Below are 21,937 nucleotides of genomic sequence, written 5' to 3' on the forward strand. Positions count from 1 at the left end.
CAGTTTCGTCAAGCGTTCCGGATCGACAGCAAATTGTCAAAGGGGGCGTGGTTATAGTGGCATGACGTTACACTCATCACAGACGCGTTGCAGTCTCGCTCTATCAATTCCAGGGCGGTCAGCAAAACTGTTGTTGATTACACATTCAAGTTGATCAGTATTTTAGCGTTACCGATAGTATTAATGTTATAACAAGTACTGAGCGTCCGTCAGTATGAAGGCGGTGATCCTCGCCGCAGGCTACGGAACCAGGCTCCAGCGGGACGTCGCGGCCGACCGTAGCGGGCGCTTCGCTCACCTGGTCGGCGTCGCCAAGCCGCTGCTGCCGGTGGGGAACCTCGCTCTCCTTAGCCACTGGATCGGAGCACTGGCCGCCTCCAACGCAGTGGACGGAATCTATGTAGTGGTGAGTACTTTGCGACAGATAATAATTGTTCGTCACACACGAGGAAATGGACTTTGCCCACAGGAGAGAATGTTATGCAGTTGTTGGTATGAAACCAATAGAAATAACAGAACGGCTATTTCAGAGCAAATTTCTGCTCAAACTTCCTGCTCAATTTCGGGCATCTTATCCCATGCGTACTGTTATCATACACATGTACATCCAATTCCACATTGATCGCGGAAACTGCAGATTGGTTTTAAGGCCTCGAATTGACTCAAAAGTCTCATTCAACACTAAATGACGGACCTCCAGTTCAGTTCAGGGTACGTTCGGAAATTCACTCCACGCTTGCTCTCTACACTCCGGAACGTTCGGAACCTCAGAGCGTTGTGGTGGAGTTTGCCGATCGGTTATTCAGAGCGTCCCACTGCGGCACTTTGGTGAAATCACTAAAAATCAAGAAAAAAGAAATAAAAAAAACAACCCCCCCCCTCATATTGATTGCTCTAGTACTGGGCAATGGGAGTCCACTACTTACTACAGGTCAAATTTAGCTGATATCTTGCATTTTAGTGAAACTGTGCGCAATTGGGAAAGTGTTTTCATTGATTATTGGTGAATGTTTTGGATGATTATTGATTTTGGTGAATATTTTTGGGCAATTAATTGAGCAGTTTCAGTATAATGCGAGATATCAGCCAAGTCTGACATGTAAATAGCGGCCTCCCATTGCCACGTACTACAGTAATCAGAATGAGAAAAATTGTTTCTATTAATTTTTGGTAAATATTTCTGAAAATTGCATCCAGTTTCTCCAAAATGCAATATATCAGCAAAGTTTTTTTGGGTTTTATACTCCATTTTGGAAATAAATGTAAAATCGATCAGTCAATCAAGTGGCCAACTTCCAGTTAAATTTTGTGCATGGATCCTTGAAACTTTATCATGCAACGTGTTGTGCTTGATATGTCCACCAGTTTTGTGTCCATCTGTAAAACTGGTGTTAAAATCTCGATTTATTGTGTCCTGTCGTTCCACAGACCAACGCTCTTTACCTGTGTGCATTTGAAGAATGGGCCGCACACTTCCCAAACGTCAAACTTGTCTGTGACCACACCAGAAGCAATGATGTAAATAGTTTATTTATTTTGTAATTATTTTTTTTTTTTACTTACACCTGACAAGAAAGCTGGCATCCAATATCAAAGGGGGACACACGATGGAAAATGGACTTTTGAATTATGAAGAAGCGCTGCCTTGAGTGAAAATACAATGGAATCCTTATAGGTGAAATCATTAGCTTTGAAAGATCACCTTGGTTGTTAATTTGGTCAAACAGTCTCTGACCGAAGAGGGTGCCCGAGAGTGTGGCGCAAATGATTGACACCTCTTCGGTAACGCCTCCTGTTTAATAAAATAAAACAGAAAATGAAATAAAATCCTGCAAACTTTACCTATAAAAGACATACACGGGAAAACAAATTATTTAGCCCACTCTAGTCCTCAGTGGCTCAATTTTTATTTCGTTTTATTTGTAATCACCAGGAGCGTCTCGGTGCCATGGCCTGCCTCCAGCTGACAGTGAAGCACTTCCAGATCCAAGATCATGTCATCGTGATCGGAGGGTGAGCTCATAACATATATGACCGACATTTCGCACGGACAATATTTACGAGTTAAACGTTTTTGCATCCTAACTAGCGACACGCTGTTCAAAGAGGACTTCAGCCTCACTGAGATCCAGTCCAGGTTTTCTGAGCTCCAAGCGGAATGTGAGGACAACAGTTTGCTGCTGTCTTACCAATGCAGAGACGACGGTAAGAGCTGTTTGCTGTAATTCATCATGTGATCAGAATTGACATTTTTTTGAGGGGGCTGATTTCTGGTGCAGAAACTCACAAATATGGAATAGTGGAAATCGATAGCGAGTGTCGAGCTGTGTGTATGAAGGAGAAACCGCTGCCCTCCGAAACCACGTCAAGAAGAGCAGTAAGTTCAGTAGAGATTATTTTTTTTTTTTTTAAGCTTGCCCATTTGAACCCTCCTGTTATGTAAATTGGATATGAAACAATTCTATTCTTTATTATGTCTGTGTGTTTAACTAGGGTAAAATAAGGTGTGTGTGTGTGTCAATCTGTCAGGTGTATGTGGTTCAAATTTAGTAGCAATCTGACAAAATCTCTTGGACGTTTGTCCTTGAAGGACCCTTGGAAAATGTTGAAAATGGGCCCTAAATGGCTGCTTCAAAGCAAAATGGCAGACTTCATGTGTCTTTTCAGCCATGGCTTCTTGAGAATGTTTTGCGGGTTTTCTCATGATACACGTCGACCAAATTTAATGTTGCCAAGTGAAATGGTCTCTAGGGGCTGATTTTGTTTCTTTGCTTTTTTTTTTTTTTTTTTGGGGGGGGGGGGGGGGGGGGGGGGGTCTATGCATGATACACAAGTCTACCAAATTTCATGTTGCTACGTGTAACTGTCTCCGGGGGCTAAATTTACAAAAATAAACAATAATGAGCTGAGTTTATTGGAGTTTAACCGTGAAATGGCTGATGTGAACCAAAATGGCAGACTTTAATTGAATTTTTTTGTGGGTATACCCATGCTAACTAAATTTCATATTGTTTCATGGAACTGGCCTCAGGGGCTGAATTTTCTTAGACGGACCGCTGCAAATGGTCAAAATGACCATTGAGTGGCTGCTTGAAACTTAACCACAATTGCTTTCCCCTCCAGTGTCCTTGTTTCTACATGTTGTCCAAGAAAAGTCTCCCTCTTTTGGACACCTTCCTCCAGGAAAAGAAGGTAATTACTCGTAATCATCCACGTTGCCCTGTCTCAACAATTACCATTTGGATGAATATTTCCATCCTGCCAGGATGCTCCCATGCATGAAAAAGACGCCCCTGGGAACTTTGTGTCCTGGCTCATTCCGAGGTAAATGATTTATTTATAAGGATACCTTATGTAGTGCCTTTTTAGGGACTCAAGGATCAATTCATTATATTTTATAATAGCAGATTTATACAGCACTATTCAAGGGACCTGAGGATGCTTTTAATATTGAGTTATTCATGTGATCAAGTATAACAAATCAAACATTTAGTATACTAAATATTAGTTAATGATGAAGTATCATTATTTATAGAACGATATTCAAGGGCTAAATCAAATCATATCATCATAAATCATCTTCATGTATAATTTTGATGATTATAGCTTACAGAAAATGACAACTCCAAATTCACCCTCTCTAGAAACTAGAACATAACGTAACAAACTAGGTATTATGAAACAATGGAATTTACTTTTAATGTAGAATTTAGGCAGAAATTTGCCCTCTGAAAATTATTTAATTACTCTATATATGTATGAGTACTGAATTCAATTGAGTTTTCTACCATATTAAATTTTTTTTTTAGATGTGCCTAAATATGATTACGACCATTTTGGAAACAGTTACACACACAGAATACGTTCGAACAATATTTTATTTAATGTCGGCACAATATTTGATCAATCATAGTTTGCCATTCATAGTCATTTCCAAGGGCCACAACAACCACACGTTATGTGGCCTAAAATAGTTGCCTGTGATTATACACTTGGCCACCAGGTGGTGTCGTGTGCACACGAAGCATCAAGAAATGGACCATTACTCGAACCAATGGCCGAAGTGTTACAATGCTTCATGAAGCTTCATCTCGCCATACTACTTTATAGAACGAGCAATATAGGGGTATCGCACAGGGCGCCATTCGGTCCAGGACTACCACGGAATGAATCATTCCAAATAATTTAATAATTTTAAATTGTTTCATATTGACAAATGCTTTCTTATTTAATGTATTCTGTCAGGCAATACAAATAATTGTTTTCCTTTATTTTTTAACAGGAAACCTGTGTATGTATATGAGATTAGCGGACGTTTTGATGTGGGAAACTTACAGTCCTACGTGGACTGCGACCAGTATTTCAAAGAAAAGCTCTATGATATACACACATACATGGTGTAGAGGAGGCACATATTTTTCTATTTTATTGAATAACTAGATCAATAGACATCATGAAAGCTTAAAAAACACGGACTCCTCCTACTCTGCGAGGAGCCTGGCACACCGGTCCGACGCCTTCTCGCGGCCGTTCTCCATCTTGGCGATGCGTGACCCGAACTGCATAGCCCTCTTGGGCAGGACGGCGGACGCTCCGAGGCCAAGCTGACGGGCGGCCAGCCTCAGCAGCAGTTTCTCGCCGGCACCCCGCGGAAGCGACAGGTCGGCCTTGTCCCGCATGGGCAGAGAGTTCAAGTAGCTCACCACACTCTCGTCCAGGTACGGGAACCTGAGGATGGAAACTACTTTTTAATACCATCTATACCGTCGCTTCTCCAACTTTGTACAATAAGTACTACAGCTCTCCAAGAACCACAATTATGACCAACAAAATATACACATAGCGTCGTAGGCCGACGTCTTAATCAAAAACTAGGTTTTATTTCTAAAAAGTATATTTAATTTTATTTCAAGCCATTATAACACTGGGATAAATTATAGTATCATAAAAAATAAAAATAAAAATTGACCTAATCATTCAATCAAAATGAATCACATGTAGGGTTGGGAATCATTTGAATTTGAGCGATTCCAGTCCCCATTCCGGTTCCAAATAATTCTCGCTTATGATTCTTTTAGGGGGCTGGGTCAAAAAAAAATTGCATGCTTTAAAATAATGGGTGTCCAAATTACAAACATCCATTTTCTTAGCAGCCTGCAGCACAGACTAAAATGAACATTTGACTTGGGGTTCTTTATAATCAGGATCAATATCAAAACTATGAACTAAAAGGCAATGTGTGTGGAACTAACCCAAATGACTTAATATTCATTAATTAATGTTGCAGCGAAAAGTTTAATATAGCATTGTGAAAATAGTTATTTGGGACTGTTTCATCACATCAAATGGTTTAGGTTCAAGTCGTAACAACTTCCTGTTTTAACCTTGTAGCCTATTATTTTGAAGGATACACACAGGAACTCAGCATTTTGGCACGACACCAGTGAATTTTGAAAACGAAAGTAAACGTAGGCTGCAAGAAAAAGAGTAATGAATGAAACCAAATGCTATAAAACGATTACTTTCCCTACCCGAGGAGGCACAAGGTTAGTGTTTGTGGTACTGTGAGACGTTTGTGAATTTTGTCCCGATTCATTGTGATGTAAAGTCGTTAATATGAATTTGGTTGCTAATTTGATCTTTGGTGAAGGTTTTACCTCAATGTTAAGCTTTTTTTTTTTTCTGTCATTGGCTCTTACGTTGGTTTGAAGACTAAAATAAACGCTAAAAACCATCAGTGCAAAAGTGCAAGCAACCATTTAACTTGTTAGCTGCCTCAATGTTGGCATAGACGTATGTTATTATTTCACTCACCCAATTGACTCGACTGAAGTTCCGCGCGGTGTAGGCTGAAGCTCAGACCGGGAGGGAACATGTCAGACTTCTACACCGTGAAAACCTCTTTTGCACAATATAATCTTAATCCAAGTGTTGCACTGAGGTGACTGGTCATTTATTTTTAACAAAATTGAGACATTTTTGTTTACCGCCGCAGTTGGGCACAAGCACGTCTTCGTGCGCGTTCTTCATTGGTTTTCGCCACTTTCTTCTTCGGGGTCGGAAGACTGTAGCAATCGACATTTTAAAATTTGAACTATTCCAGGGGAACTGGATCTACCTAAATAGTTATTGATGATTAAATGCATATGTATTGTATTAAAAAGTTAAATACAACTGAATTGTGCTTTGGCAGTGATTATTTTTTGTGCATTTGGGGGCAGTGAACCTGGCCCTTGTTGACCTGCTTAGTGTGGCACTAGTGGACCTGGGTCTAGTGGAGCTGGTCAGTTCAGCATTTGACCAGGTCCACAAGTGCAGAAGAGGTTCTGGGCTAGCCAGGTCAATCAGTGCCTAACTGAGCAGAATAACAGACAACAAGTCCATAAGGTTGGACTGACTATTGTGGACCTGGTCAGCATTTCAGTTCAGTTTGGCACTTGTGGACCTGGCCCTTGTTGACCTGGTCAGTATAGCATTTGACCAGGTTCACAAGGGCTGGACTGACCGGGCCCTCAAAGTTTAGACAGGAATGGGTGGTGATTCAATTGGGCCTGAAAGTGATCACCGAATCAAAATGTCCTGATTCGAATCGCAGCCAATCTTTGAATATTGTCATGACCTGTGTGTGTTGGTGGGTAATTGTTGCTTTGCCTCCCTATGATGGCCATTTATTGTAATTGATTACACGTATTTTGCCGTTAAAATTGAAGCTTCTGTGCTGATAGGTAGATTTAATCATGACACCTCCAGTTCATAGTGGAAGGCGTCTACTAAAAGACATGTTAGCTTCTACATGCATACAGCCATCGTGTAACTGCAGTTCTTTCACCATTTCTCCTTTCTCTGTTTGTGGCTAGAAAAAGCATAGCTTGAGTCATTTTCTGCTTTTCTGTCATGTAACAAGTAGTTTCTGCGCCTGGCATCGTTAGCGGGGAGCAGTCTGTTTTGAAGTTGCAGTTCGTTCTGGATTTTTCATTCGTTGGACAATGACATCTCTATATTGGAATAGCACAAGGGAATAACGATTCAATTTTAAATAGGAAGTCAATCGTTACGGTCAACAAGAATAACAAATCAGGATTTAGAGGGTGAGTCTAAGCCGTACTGGCCAGGTTCACAAGCGACAGGCTGACCAGTTCTATGAGTACCAGATTGACCGAGTTCGTAAGAAAGTTTTACATTGGAAAAAAAAGAAAGAAAAGAAGCATAGCATTCTCATTTAACCCCAAACCTGGCCTCTTTCCCGTGGTCTGCGATCACTCTGTCGTCCCTGCCCAAGTTCCTGGAGGAGATCCTGCCCAGTTCCATGGCTATTTCCTTGACCAGTCCCTCATATCCGGACGTCTGGAACCTCACTCTGTGTCTCGCGTACCCTGCTAGCTGCTCATCAGCTCCAATTCCTGTCAGAATGACCTGGACGGAGGGTAAGAATTAGGATCCAGTCCTTTTTCTCTGAAGCCAGCATATCGTTGAGTGGGGGTTGGGGGTAGGGGCATCAAATTACTCAATAGTTTTGGTCCCTACATTAGTACCTTGGCCGAAGACGTTACGCTGGTCCGGTCATGGTCCCGGGTCAAGAACCCCTCCCCTTTGGCTGCGAACCACACTGCGCACCCTAAGCTGTCGTCCAGTACGGTGTCCAGTGGATGCACCAAGTGGTTGATCCGCTTCCGCCGCATTTTCTGCAACTCCTCGCGTGTTACATCCACTTCCACAAAGTTCCATCGCCTTTCTGGAGCTAAGACTTGTAGTTCCTTAACACCAGACCTACCAGTGATCCTGTCTGGGACATCGAATGGTTTGCATGCTTGGGTTTCGGACTTACTCTGACAGGGTTTTTGTCTCTTGGCCGACTCTTTCTGAGCCTCCTGGTTTTGAAAAGCCACGTTGATAAGGTCTATCGGCTGACAATTGGGTACATGATGGTGAGCCAAGACGGCCAGAATCATAGAGTCGATGCCGCCTGAGAAAAGGATGGCAATGCTGGAATGATTTCCAGCCTGTGGATCGTCGGGCAAAGACTGGACGCGTTTCCTGACAGCCTCACTGAGAACATCGATCAGACCTTTAACTGTTTTATTCATTTTGATTTTGTCCAGAAGCTCTTCCAGATCCTCCACGCTGAAGTGTGGACTTGCGTGGTTCTCGTTCGGTGTTCTATTCAGAGGACAAATGGGTGATCTGAGCAGGTTTAGGGGGTTCTTCAGTACAATGCAGCTGCCCGGGCCGTGATGCTGGGTATTCTCTGGGCAGGGGGGGACCAGATCATCTCCACTCTGAGACCAGTTATAAAGTTCTATTGTCGGCGATCCAGATTCTACAACTGACTTCAGGTCAACTCTGTACACACCGACTGCTGGAACTTCTTGCCATGCACACGGACCAGGTCCATAAACGTTGGACTGACCAGATCCAATAGTGCCTGACTGCCCTGATTGACAAGAGTCGGACTGACCAAATACACACGGGCTGGATTGAGCAGGTTTACTCGTGCCAGACTGACCAGATCCACAAATTCTGGATTGACCAGGTCCACAAGGGCCAGGTTCATAAGGAGTGGACTGACTTCTACACATTCTGCACTGACCAGGTCCACAAGGGCTGCCTCCCACAGAGCTGAGTGTCAAGGCCTTCAGTTTTTGGTCATACTTCCACAGCAAACTCCTTCTCCCAAAGTAATCTCTCCCAAACCAGAGGCAGTCTTTGCTCTTTTGATAGTACACAAACCCCCAGGGCCCTCTAATGGCAGAAAGCACAGACAAAATTTCAGAAGGGTTGCTGCAAGAAGACAAATACCTCAGGACAACTCTGGTGTCGTTCTCGGTTGGGAGGACTTCTAAACCACCGAAAACCTCCCCATTCCAGAGCAGAATGTTTCCGGCAGGATCCTGGAATGGCTGTTGGGTGAGAAGACCTCTCATGTGGAGAATGTGGGCCGAGAACAAGCACCGATAAGTAGGATCGGAGCCTGACACGATTAAATCCCCGCTGAAATCGGGGCCTCTTCTTTTTAAATGTTCATAGACTCCATTGTCCCATGTGAAAGGAGAAGACGCTGGACTCACAAGACAAAATATGCCACACATGATTGCAGGATTTGTCAACTTCAAATGTCCTGTAACTCCTTCGTTAGGATGTCCAGTTTCTCTGTAGACAAGCAAGAGTAATTGTTATCATCAAGTGAACATTATGTAAACTACTTTATTTGACAATAAACAATTAAAGGAGAGATATTTTGACCCCGTCGACCTGATTGTGACTTAGCTTGTGGACAAAAAAGGCGATAATGACCAGGTCCATAATGGCCTGGACTGATCTTGTCCACGAAGACCAGGTCCACAGAGGTTGGATTGACCAGTGCTGAACTGACTAGGTTCACAAGGGCAGGACTGGTCAATGCTGAACTGACCAGGTCAATCTAGCATTTGTAGACATTGTCAGTCAAGCATTGGTCAATCTAACATTTGTGGAACTGGGCCTCATGGACCTGGTCAGTCCAGCATTGGTCGGTCCAACTTCTGTGGATCTGGTCTTCATGGACATGGTCAGTCCAGCACTTGTTAACCTGTTAAGTCCTGCCCTTGTTGACCTGGACAGTTGAGACAAGACAGCCCCCCAAAAATCGAGTAATTTCAACCAGAGGGTAACAATTGCATGTTACGTGTACTCCGAGTTGGCCCTGCAGTAGAGGGGGTATGGTGACCAGTGGCTCATTTGCATGAGACAAGACCATCTCCACCTAAATAGTCAAAAAGCAGAATATGTGTTAAGTCTTAACTTACTCTTGCATGAACTCAAAGTCTGTCCTCTGTCTGCCAGGAACAATATGTTGCTGTTCCTCTGCTGGACGTACACTTTCTAAAGGCAAAATGTATATGAAATTAATAAAAATGTCTCATTGGAATGGAATACTTTTATCAGACTCACCCTATCCTTCTTCAAATTGGACAGCTCATCCACAGCCACCTTTTGTTCCTTGATCTAAAAGGTAAAATACAAATGGACATAAATGCCTTTTTGTGACCAAATATGGTTTAATAAATATCACTTTCCTGGCAAAATAAATCAAGTTTTGTGACTACTGTAGACAAATACAACTTTTTTTAGCCAAATACACACCTTTGTGATTACATAGTGTTTTAATAGATGAATATAGTATTTCTGTGGGAAACTACCACTTTCCTGGAAACATCGAGTTTTGTGGGCAAAATCTTACTTTTTGTTATCAACTACCATTGCATCTTTGTGGACAAATACGGCCTTTTTGTGCCCCAAACATTTTTATATTGATTTTATGAGTGTAACTACCACGAAATGAGTTGTGAGCGGCACTCCTACAGTACGGTATATGATATAAACTTGCAAATACATAATTATTTTAATCCCAATCAATGGCGATGATTATTTTGACATTAGCTTGTTGTGCTTGACGTTGAGGTTTCAGTACCTGCTTGTTTAGCTCCTCCTTACGTTCGGCAGATCGTCCGTCTAAATTGGGGTCATTATTGTCGACTTTCGAAGACATTTTTGGTAAATAATAATAACATAAAATAATAATTCGTTAAATGACTTTAAAAAAAACAACGAACGCTCTCTGAGTTGCACGAGTAGCCGAGGCTAAGCTAACTCACGAGTGGAGTGTAAAGAGTGGCAAAAATACTTCCGGGTTAATCTTGGCGACAAGCAACAGCCGAATGTAAAATAAACACACATTGTACATTATTGTACATTATAGCTATATTTCGGTTGTGATTTTTTTTAGTTTATAATTTTATATATATATATATTAAACAAATCAAAATCAAACACCAGCATGCTTTTTGGACTCCAGCCCAAGGCAATAGATTGATAGTAATGACTTATCAAACGCAATGTTTAAAACCTACAATTTGCTGTGTGGGTCGTTCGGAAAGCATAACACGCAATTAATATAGCTCTACATCACACATATTTTTTTAAAGCGCCGCACTGCGCCGCGGCAACGCTACAATGTGAATCTGTGATCGATTAGTCCAGTCTGCAGCGATTCCATCACGACAACAGAGGACGAAACAATCTCGCTACCGCGTTTCAGGGGTAAGACGATAAAATAGCCTCAATTTAGAGGACATTCATTGAACCTTCGTCGTTTAAATTGCTACACAATATAGACAAATAAAAATGAGCAACGTGAGTGTGAGTGCATGAGCTCTTTCGAGTCAGAAACGTCAACACGTGGGTCCAAGTATGTTGCAGTTGACTGTTTTGTTGCACAGAGGTAGCCGGGCGGACGGGGTTAGGAACGTACAGAGGCGCTTCCGTGGCGAGATGCGTTGACGCCGCCCGCCTGGAAGATGTCGTACATATAAACAGTCGGTCTGCGACTAAAGGTAGCCTAGCTTAATTCCATTTGGACTTAAAAAAACGCAAAAATATGGATTCGTTTTATTGAAATAATCATTTACGTTTTGCCCTTTAAAATCGGTCTAGTAATGACAGTTATGTGGCAGCCAGAGCCTAAAATTCGCACTGGTATATTTCTGACAAGTCACACTGATACTAAAGCTACGACTACTGTTGGTGTTTATTTTATTAATTTAAATAACGAAATTGTTTCTTTAAAAAAAAAAAAACATTTGTAATAATAGCTTACTGTAATGTACTGTGGTTTCATGTATATCTACAACAGAATACTTGACTCGCCACAGGCTGCACAGAAATGCAATAGTTGGCCACAAAAGGTCATATATTTTGGAAAAAAAGTTGTAAATCTTACCACAACTTTAAGTAGATAGTTGATACTAGTAGAAACAAGTGGTAGGTTTACACAGAAATGCGGTATTTAACTCTTAAAACATTATTTGCTCACAAAACTCAATATTTGTCGGCATAAATTAGACACATAAAAGTTTGACATTTCATCGCAAAGATAATTATAATAAATCCCATTGTATCTGCACCATACAATGACAATCAAGGCTGTCTATTGTATTCTATTCTTTTTGTGAATAAATAGTGTTTTCATTGCAAAATATTGCATTTTTGTCTGCAACTACCACTTTCCTGGCAAACTTGATCATTTTGATCAGTAACTAACATTTGTTGTCCACTTTTGCCTTTTTGTTGGAAAAAATGCTTCTTTGCGAGCAAATATAGTTTAAATACTATAGTATTGCCTTTCTGTAGCCTTAAAGATCATTTATTTGACCTGGAAAGTGGTAGTTTGCTACAGAAATGCAATGAGAAACCCATATTTGCTCACAAAAAGCCAATACTTTCTGACAAAAAAATTATACATTTCATCATAAAGATCATTTATTGGGTCAGGAAAATTGTAGTTTGCAGAATTTTTTTGCCATTTAAAACAGTAAAGTTGCTCACAAAAGTAGGTATTTATCCCTAAAAATGTAATAGTTGGGCACAAAAAGTGACGTAGTTGGTCTCCAAAAATGTTCCTGTTCCTGTTTGTTTGTTTCCATAGTGATCGGTGCCACCTAGAGGGCATGCGTTATGGGCTTGACCAAGCAGTACCTGCGCTACGTGCCCCACGCTGTGTTCGGCGTGATCGGCAGCCAGAAAGCTAACATTTGCTACGTCACACAACGCGGCGGCGAGCGCGGCCGCTACGTGGCCGTGGCGGCTTGCGAACATGTCTTTGTTTGGGACACCCGCAAAGCGGAGAAGGTGAGAAGAAGAAAAAACACTATGCTTTTTTGATACTAAGGTTTTTCCCGGATCAAATTGAGGCAGCGGTGGTGCTGTTCTGATCAGCTGGCTCAAACTGTATTTACATGCATTTTATTGTTCTTAAAAATAATACTTGGTAAGGTTGTGTGGTCAATTATTTTTTTTGTCGTCTTCTGATCATCCAGGTGTTGATTCTCGCGGGCCAGAAACATGAGGTGACCTTCCTGTGCCCGTCGCCCGACGGCGTCCACGTGGCTGTGGGCTATGAAGATGGTGCTGTGCGGATCTTCAGCCTGCTCAACGGAGAGAGCAACGTCTGCTTCAACGGACACAAATCAGCTGTCACGACCGTTTGCTATGACGGTCTGGGGGCCAGACTCGTCACCGGCTCCAAGGTAAGTCTGTAACCATCTTGGATTAAGAAGTGGCGCATGCATAAATACAAACAAATACTGTGGAGCCCCGCATATTCACGGTTCGGCATTTGAAAATTCATCTATTTGCAATTTTTGGAGGGGACCTATTTCCCATTATTCACTGAAACCATTTAAATTATAACTGAATTTCTGCTATTTTTGCCGCCAGGCTTGGTCCCTATCGCCTTGCAAATAGCTGTTTTCTCTCTCCCACTCTCTCTCATTAGTTAGTCAGTCAGTCAGTCTCAAGTGTCAAATGATCTATGCATACATTAGTGACTGAAACATTTTCTTGGAACGTGACTTGTTGACTAGCCGTGTTCAACCCATCCCCAAATATTTCAGGTTAATATGTTCACAAACTGTAGACACTAAGTGGAACACAAGCTAACGAAGATGCCACTTTTTGAAATGTCACGAGTGAACTGAAACACGTCATTTCCGCTTCCAGGACACGGACGTGATCATATGGGACATCATCAATGAGTGCGGCCTGTACCGACTGCGGGGACACAAAGACGAGGTCACGCAAGCGCTGTTTCTCAAAGACAAGAACCTCTTGGTGACCAGGTACCATCACAATGAAAAACCCACGGGAACATCCGAACTTTATTTGGGGTTTAGAGGCAACTTGAAATGGTGGCAGGTGTGTGCTGACTCCCATTTAACATGAGTTTGAATGTGACTGGTTTATTCTGAACACAGCCACATTCCCTGTTATGAGAAGGTGTGCACACTTTTGCAACCTAATTTTCTCAATTGTTCATTTAAAAGGGGTGTGTAGACATTTTATATCCACTGTACAGGTATATGAGAGTGTGTGTCACTAAAAGTGTGTTTTCGGCAGCTCCAAGGACAGTTTTGTCAAGTGGTGGGACTTGGACACGCAGCATTGCTTTAAGACCATGGTGGGCCACCGCAGTGAGGTAAGCAACCTTGTAATAATTTCATGCTTAATTTCTATAGACACTTTCATACTGATTTTTGTACAATGATGTACAAAAGAACATAAATTCCAAATTAACAATCATGTTAAAGTTTAACCAATGCAGCCAAAAAAAGAAGAGTGACCTGCGATTGGCTGAGAAGAGTGTTTTAAAAAGCCTGCCAAATTTGAATGAATAAAAAAAAATCACCATATATTTAAAATAAGGCTCTAAAATCATGAAAAAAAGGCTATCCCTTGAGCTGCAGGACTGTGTGGGCATGTCGGCTGAAGGCGCGGTAAACGAGTAATTCCCAACCAGTGTGCCGTGGCGCATTAGTGTGTTGTGAGAGTTCTTCTGGTGTGCCACAGGAAATTATTAAATTTCACCTGATTGGGCAATATGTCATTTATCTACAACAAATAATGTATCTTTTTTCATTTACCTATACCAGCAGCATATAGAAACAGACAGAACAAATAAATGTTCTTCTATTAGATGGGGGAAATTGACTTGCATATCTGCTTTTTATGAGTTTTTTGTCTGGTGGTGTGCCCTTGAGATTTTTCAAATGTAAAATATGTGCCTTGGCTCAATAAAGGTTGGGAATCACTGCTGGAGACAGCCCTTCACCTGTCAATCAAATGTTCGCTCATGCTATGTGCTCAGTGTCTGTAGTCAGCTACTGGCTGAATAATGTGTGCAACTGTCGTTATGGTTAATAAACCGTTAACGTTCTTGTGTGTCTGTTATGTGGGAGACTCACACACAACAACTCTTGAGTGAGGCGCTGATGTATTAAACGACCCCGCCACCGTCGAGCGAGCTCGTTAGCTCAATGTTCACGCTGCTCTGTACAATTCAATGCCATGTACAGTATTTCCCCCAGACCGACTTGAAATTAAATTGCATTGAAAAAGAACTATGCATGGCGGACGACTGGTTAGAGCGTCTGCCTCACAGTTCTGAGGACCGGGGTTCAATCCCCCCGCCTGTTTGGAGTTTGCATGTTCTTTCCGTGCCTGCGTCAGTTTTCTCCGTGCACTCCGGTTTCCTCCCACATCCGAAAAGCATGCATGGTAGGTTAATTGAAGTCTCTAAATTGCCTCTAGGTGTGAATGTGAGTGCGAATGGTTGTTTGCTTATGTGTGCCCTGCGATTGGCTGGCAACCAGTTCTGGGTGTACCCCGCCTCCTGCCCGATGATAGCTGGGATAGGCTCCAGCACTCCCGCGACCCTTGTGAGGATAAGCGGGTCAGAAAATGGACGGATGGAAGAACTGCATGCAAATAAACGATATTAAAATGCATATAAATGCAACATTAAACATAGCACTTGACTCTTTGTGCCATCATCAGGTGTGGGGCATGACCTTTCTTAACGAAGAGCAGCGACTGCTGACTGGCTCGGCCGACAGTGAGCTTCGAGCGTGGGACATCAGCTACCTGCAGGAGGTGAGCCGAGACCCCAAACAGGAAGGAGACAGGAAGTAGACTCCTGGTAGCTTATGTTTGATGACATCGTGTCTGTAATGGCGTCAAGGAGCAGGCAGAGGGCGAGCCCAAAGTGAAAAAGGGCAAAAGTCTGCTGGAGGAGGACAAGAGCGATGGTACTGATGAAGACACGGATGAGAGTCCAGAAGACGTAAGGAGAACATTAATCATGTGTTTATGATTAGAGCACATCACTGACTTTGAATTTTTCTTTCTGTCTATTAGCGTATTTTGACTTGCAAGAAAGCAGGCTCCATCCTCCGTGAGGCCAGAGACAGAGTTGTGTCTCTGACCGCTGACAGCAAGGCCAGAGTCATTGTCTGTCACGTGAGTGCAAAATTCCCAGAGACATGGCTTCAATCAAAATCCAATAGTTTATCTCAAAAAAATCTTTATTTTGACACAAAACATAACATATTTGTCCAGGAAAAAAAATCTATTTTGCAATTAAAACAAAACATAAAACATTATATATGACCACAAAATTTGTATTATTTTATATATTTTATTTTATATTTGGTAATTAAAAGGCTGTGTTAGGTCAGGTATATAGGTCCGTTGCATTTATTGACACAATATATGTATATTTGTCCAGAAAAATCTTATAGTAGAGCACAAAAAGGTATGCATTTGGTCTCAAAAATAATCTATTTAGGAATGTTATAAAAATTGGTAGTTTTCCCACTACAAGCACATTATATAGCCATTAAAACACTAAATTTGCTTCCATAAAGGCTGTATTTGTTCGTACAAATTCAACAGTTGACTAGAAAAAGTTATAATTTGCCACAAAAATGTTTCCCACAGATAATTTAAAAAAGGTTTCCCACAGAAATACAATATTTACCCATAAAAGATAAGGCCACAAAAACTGTTATATCGCCAAAGGTTATTTGGGTTTCCATTAGAAGGCTCATTAGTGAGGAGTTTTAATATTTGCCACAAACATACAATGGTTGATCACAAAAAGCTATATTTTGTTCAACAAAAGGCAGTATTTTTCCAGGAGAGTGGTACTTTCCCACGGAAAGGCAATGGTAAGCCATTAAAACATTATTCTATTTGGTCTCAATAATGCTGTGGGGGGGCAATTTCCCCACATTAAATTATATTTTTACATTAAAACAAAATTTGGATCACAACTATGTTTCACTCATAAACGGACCATCAAAAAATGGACAAAAATTCCAACAGACACACACAGTTCTCCCAGTCATCTCGGTGAAATGACACAAAACAACAAAGCAAATGGGTAAAATACAAAGTTTAGCAGCAGCTTCATATGTCAAAATATCTAATGTGTTTTTGGACACGACTCATCAGGGCAACGACTCGGTTCTGGAGGTCTTCAAGGTGCTGTCGGAAGAGGAAGTGCGCAAAAAGATTACCAAGAAGATGAAGAAAGCCAAGAAGAAGGCGGCCAAGTAAGGACATTCAATGAATTCGGCTTATTATATAGCACATTACGTGGTTCCTGATGACGCTTAAGCCACAATGCTAAAGACAAAATAATTTGTATTCTCTAACCTAACCTTCATTGTTTTGCTTTTTAGTGTCATTTAGTATCTTTGTATTCTTTCATTATATTTTGGTCAAATGTTTAGTGTTTTTAGTCCATTTTTATTTTTTTGCATTTTCCACAATATTTGGTATTTGTACGTCTAACGTAGTCCGTGCATAAAAACAAAAAAAACAACAAAATACAAAAGTATTTGTATTTCTAATAATTTGTAATTTGTATTTTGGCGGCACGGTAGACGATTGGTTAGCACATCTGGCTCACAGTTCTGAGGACCCGGGTTAAAATCCAGGCTTGCCTGTGTGGAGTTTGCATGTTCTCCCCGTGCCTGCGTGAGTTTTCTCCGGGTACTGCAGTTTCCTCCCACATCCCAAAAACATGCATGGTAGGTTAATTGAAGACTCTAAATTGCCCATAGGTGTGAATGTGAGTGCGAATGGTTGTTTGTTTATATGTGACCTGCGATTGGCTGGCAACCAGTTCAGGGTGTACCGTGCCTCTTGCCCGAAGATAGCTGGGATAGGCTCCAGCACACCCACGAGCCTAGTGAGGATAAGCAGTACGGAAAATGAATGAATTCGTATTTTTCTTTATACCTTTGTATTTTAAAAAAATTACATTTTCAGTTTTTCCAATTTTAGTGTATTTTTGGGATAGTTTTTTATCCTAACACATTTGTATTTTTTCCTAATAGTTGTCTTTGTCTAATATTTGTATTCCTTCCCAAGGGGTTTTTATTTTTTCCTAGTGTTTGTGTTGTGCTCTATTTGTATTATTTCCAGATACTTTGTATTTGTTTCCCTGTTTATCTTTGTATTTACAATAATAAAAGTAATTTAAAAATGTATTTTTGTATTTTTCCCCTAATACATTTGTATTTTTCTCAAATATTTATATATATTTGTGTAATATTTTAAGCATTGTATAATATTTTTTTTGCTCTTTTTTTAAGCATCTTAAACTTTAACATGTTGTTGCCCTTAATCCCCACCACCATGCTGTATTATGATTTATATTTTATAAGGATGATGCGTGTGTTCCTCCTTCAGAACAGCGGAGGACGACGAGGGCAAGGAGCCGGTGGTGGAGAGGACGCTGAAGGACGAGATCATCCGACTGAGCAACATCAAAGCCTCCTCCAAGATCAGGTGACGTCCCAAGCTAGAGGCGAGGGGGACTCTAGTAGGACTTGACTCCAGTCATACTTATGTCGCCAGTTCATCATCTCAGGTGGGCCGACTGCCTATCGTGCACTGGAGGCGAGCTGAAGGTGGCGCTGCTGCTGCAAAACAACACGGTGGAGACGTACAGCCTGAATATGCGGGACGCGGCACCAACGGCCAGCAAGACGGCGCGCCTCACGCTGGGCGGCCATCGCAGTGACGTGCGCACGCTGGCATTCAGCTCGGACAACCTGGCCGTGCTGTCGGCGTCCGGGGACACCGTCAAAGTTTGGAACAGGTGATGCATGCGACAATGCTTTTAGCACATCGGTATACATTGCATTTTTCTTATTTTAGTTTTTTGTCATGTACACAACACTGTTTACATTGGAATTTTGAATGCAGCTATTTTGTGTCCTGTACAGTAATTGTCTCTCCATAGTTCAGAAATAGTGTACACACACACACACCCTTTAATTTAGGCAAATATTTGTTTTCATTGCATGGCTTAAAGTACTCCAGTGTAGTTCCGGAAATCTGACGTATGATATTTTATTAATTTTTAAACAATTTTTTTATTTTATTTTATTTATTTTTTTTTGGCACAAGACTTGCCCGATGCATGTGTGTGCTTAAAACAAAACATGTACAAACAAAAAAAACACTCACGTGACATGTTGAGGGATCGCGGAAGATAGAGGTATACGTGCACTGTAAAAGTGTCTACCATACGGTTTGTAATTGTATTGTTATCTTATATTTCCCTCTCACTGCTACTGAGGGGTAATTATTTCACTTGAGTTTTTCCTCTGAGGTGGGAAGGCTGCGGCGCCGCTCACTGCGGGCTGGGCCGACTGGCTCACCGGCTTTCACATGCAGGGAGCGGAGCAGCCACGAGCCTTGCAATCGATGGGTGAAGAGAAACCTTGGCAGCCCACAGTAGCCGGCCTGGTCGCCGCTCGGCGCCAAAATAAGGCATATAAACCGCGAGGAACGTTTTGAAGTGTAGTGCAGCTCGCAGGCAAACCCAGTCGAACCGGGCCTTTCACATTCACTCATGAACTCAAGTATTGTACTTTAGTTTTGACAAAGTACTGTACGTCATTTAGACCGTATTTGTCCTGTTTTTTAAATCTGTCACAATTGTCTTAAGTTGCTGTTAACCGTTTTTATATTGTCCCCCTGTCCAGTAAATATTTACCACCCAAAATGTTCAATGTTAATGTTGATTATCAACAAAAAAGTGTGAATATGAGAAAATTCTCCTCCTTCCTGATCTCAATGAAGTCCCTAGTCCTTTTGTGTAAAAGTATAAATAACCAGGTAATTTTGTTATCAGATGGTTATGTGTTCATAAAGTAGTAATAATAAATTGGTTATCCATTCCTAAACTGATTATCTGTATGCAGTTATCCCCCCCTCCAGTCCACCTCTGCAATAAGTGAAATATATGTAACAGAAATACCCTATTTAAATGAACGCTACGGCATGTTTTTGTTGCATTTACGGCACTTAAATCTTTTGAAAGGCCTATAAACAATACAAACACGTTTAAACACAATATATTGAGAGAGAGCAGGAGCAATGGATAACACAAAAATATTGTACAAACTATAGAAAATAGAGTAACAACTGTAATATTATGTAGAATACAATTACATTCATTTTAAATTTATTTTTGTATGCTTTAAATGTTATACCTGAATAGTGACTATAGCTAATGTATAAAATTTACTAAAATTATATTTTATAAATGTATTAAAACTAAATAATGGCAATCATATCAATATATAAAAGATTGGCTATTAATACATACTGTATATATATATATATATATATATATATATATATATATTACTTGAACAATAAAATATACTAAATACCGCAATTTCTCGTGTATAATGCGCACCCATGTATAAAACGCACCCCCAAAGTTGACCTCAAAATTCTGGAAAACACTTCTACCCATGTATGATGCATTTTTAGAATGCATGATTTTGCTTCTACCCATATGATTTAAAACATGAAGTATTATTGTTTTTTTGTTAGGTTTTTCGAAGAATTATTATGAAGTTAAGCACTTTATTTGAACACATAATAATTTGTTTTTATTTACTTGCTCTTAATTTGAAATTTACAGCCCCGCTTTTATTTAGTAAATTTGATTACCCAGGCAGAATTTGTAAGATGAGTAGAATTCTTTAAAGAAAACATGAAGGGCCAGGCGAAACACATTTAATTTTATTTAAATGGGATTCAAATGAAACTGTCAAGCATTTCACAAAAGCATTATCATGAAACAAAACCATAAAGAAGTTGATGGTTGTTGTTCAGTCATCAGTCGTATTTAAAATAAATAAATAATAATAATATTTCACAAATTCTACCAGGGTATGTAAATTTATGAGCATAACTGTACATATATGCAGTCATATGTACGTGCCCCTGTCATATTGGAATGAAAGTGTAGGCTACACCTTTTTCATAACCTCTAGGTGGCGGTGGCAGACTAGAATGAAAGTGTACGTTTTTCATAACCTCTAGATGGCGAAACATTTATAGATATGTGAAAGTTTTTAAAATTTTCAAATACATATGTATAATGCGCACTGCTGACTTTTGACAATTTCTTTGGGGGGGGGGTAAATGTGCATTATACATGAGAAATTACGGTAGTATAAAATATAAATAAGCTAAACATGTAAATGTATATTTTAATACAGAAATAAAAATATGATTATTACAAAATAAAATATTACATCAAATAAAACTAAAACAATACAACTATCATAATACAAAATCAGAATACACACGCAATAATTGTAAGAAAATAAAATATGATAATACATAAATACTAATACATAATGTATTGCATAATGATACAAGTACCGTAATACAAAAATAGCTAAATAAAACATCATAGATGATAATACAAAAAATATTCAATTTGCAACTAAATATAATCACAAATAAATTCCAAATAATATATTTAATACATGTATAGTGTTTGGTCTCCGACAGCTGTGCATGCACTTGACATGTTGTTTGGCTGAGATTTTTTTTTTTAGCCTAGACTGAGAAGTAAAATTAAAAAGAGTTGTTTTTGCGTTTCAGGTCAACGCTGCAGGTGGTGCGCACCATGGCGTGTGAGTACGCCCTCTGCTCCCTCTTTGTGCCTGGAGACAGGCAGATCATCCTGGGGACCAAGGTGCCTGCCCACCACACTTTTATACTCAATGTCCTTCTGAATATTATTAAGTGATGATCCCTTTGTCAGAGTGGTAATCTGCAGGTCTTTGAGTTGGCGTCGGGAAGCCTCCTGGAGACGGTCAACGGCCATGATGGAGCCCTGTGGTCCATGTGTCTGGCCCCCGACCAGGTACACCATCAGCTCCACTGACTAACTCTGCTTCCTTATTTTTCTTTGTCCTTTCCTTTTTTCCTTTCATGCCATTTTTCTTCATATTTTTGCCTCCTTTTGACTGTTTTTGTTTTCCCTTTTGTCATTTTCCCCACTTTTTCTTCCTTTTTCTTTTTTGACTCTTTTTTCTCCTTTTTATTTCTTCCTTTTTGCTTTATTTTTTTCATGTTTTTTCCCTTTTACAGCTATCCCCACTTACATTTTTCTTCTTATTTTTCCCCTTGCCTTTGTTTCTTTTTCACCTTTTCTTTACATTTTATTTTTCATTTTGTACATTTCCTCTTTTTTCCACCTTTTCACTCTAATTATTCTTCATTTTCTGCTCCTTTTTCC

General features: G+C 40.4%; 4 protein-coding genes across 8 annotated transcripts in view; 2 read left to right on the forward strand and 2 right to left on the reverse strand.

Moving 5' to 3' along the window:
- The first annotated feature begins 98 nt into the window (after positions 1-98).
- On the forward strand, positions 99-4,404 carry zgc:136439 (uncharacterized protein LOC678627 homolog). 2 transcript variants are annotated; one of them, XM_061691590.1, is made up of 8 exons: positions 99-406; positions 1,429-1,518; positions 1,934-2,013; positions 2,090-2,205; positions 2,280-2,377; positions 3,124-3,192; positions 3,266-3,324; positions 4,283-4,404. In XM_061691590.1, the coding sequence occupies exons 1-8, from the start codon at positions 215-217 to the stop codon at positions 4,401-4,403; spliced, it is 825 nt and encodes a 274-aa protein (XP_061547574.1). In that variant the 5' UTR covers positions 99-214; the 3' UTR covers position 4,404. The 2 variants fall into 2 exon arrangements, with proteins under 2 accessions (XP_061547574.1, XP_061547575.1); XM_061691591.1 differs by lacking the exon at positions 1,429-1,518.
- asnsd1 (asparagine synthetase domain containing 1) lies at positions 3,861-9,857 on the reverse strand. The gene is made up of 4 exons (XM_061691589.1): positions 9,783-9,857; positions 7,533-9,147; positions 7,232-7,413; positions 3,861-4,728 (listed from the first exon to the last, which is right to left on the reverse strand). The coding sequence occupies exons 1-4, from the start codon at positions 9,788-9,790 to the stop codon at positions 4,482-4,484; spliced, it is 2,052 nt and encodes a 683-aa protein (XP_061547573.1). The 5' UTR covers positions 9,791-9,857; the 3' UTR covers positions 3,861-4,481.
- Positions 5,466-21,937, forward strand: part of wdr3 (WD repeat domain 3) — a 27,590-nt gene continuing 11,118 nt past the window's right edge. Inside the window, exons 1-13 of one of the 3 annotated variants that reach the window (XM_061691588.1) lie at positions 5,466-5,546; positions 12,461-12,663; positions 12,852-13,061; positions 13,534-13,652; positions 13,930-14,008; positions 15,367-15,462; positions 15,551-15,652; positions 15,727-15,828; positions 16,825-16,925; positions 18,070-18,168; positions 18,251-18,481; positions 21,298-21,391; positions 21,461-21,562. In XM_061691588.1, the coding sequence (XP_061547572.1) occupies positions 12,490-12,663; positions 12,852-13,061; positions 13,534-13,652; positions 13,930-14,008; positions 15,367-15,462; positions 15,551-15,652; positions 15,727-15,828; positions 16,825-16,925; positions 18,070-18,168; positions 18,251-18,481; positions 21,298-21,391; positions 21,461-21,562 (1,509 nt within the window). In that variant the 5' untranslated portion in view covers positions 5,466-5,546; positions 12,461-12,489. The other 2 variants (XM_061691585.1, XM_061691586.1) reach the window with 2 other exon arrangements.
- LOC133410422 (ASNSD1 upstream open reading frame protein-like) lies at positions 9,069-11,020 on the reverse strand. Of its 2 annotated transcripts, none has more exons than XM_061691592.1 (4): positions 10,448-11,008; positions 9,928-9,981; positions 9,783-9,858; positions 9,069-9,147 (listed from the first exon to the last, which is right to left on the reverse strand). In XM_061691592.1, the coding sequence occupies exons 1-4, from the start codon at positions 10,523-10,525 to the stop codon at positions 9,107-9,109; spliced, it is 249 nt and encodes an 82-aa protein (XP_061547576.1). In that variant the 5' UTR covers positions 10,526-11,008; the 3' UTR covers positions 9,069-9,106. The 2 variants fall into 2 exon arrangements, with proteins under 2 accessions (XP_061547576.1, XP_061547577.1); XM_061691593.1 differs by lacking the exon at positions 9,069-9,147 and adding an exon at positions 9,156-9,589 and having other exon boundaries at positions 10,448-11,020.

Source organism: Phycodurus eques, chromosome 12 (assembly GCF_024500275.1).
Source record: "Phycodurus eques isolate BA_2022a chromosome 12, UOR_Pequ_1.1, whole genome shotgun sequence".
In the NCBI taxonomy this organism is placed as follows: Eukaryota; Metazoa; Chordata; class Actinopteri; order Syngnathiformes; family Syngnathidae; genus Phycodurus; species Phycodurus eques.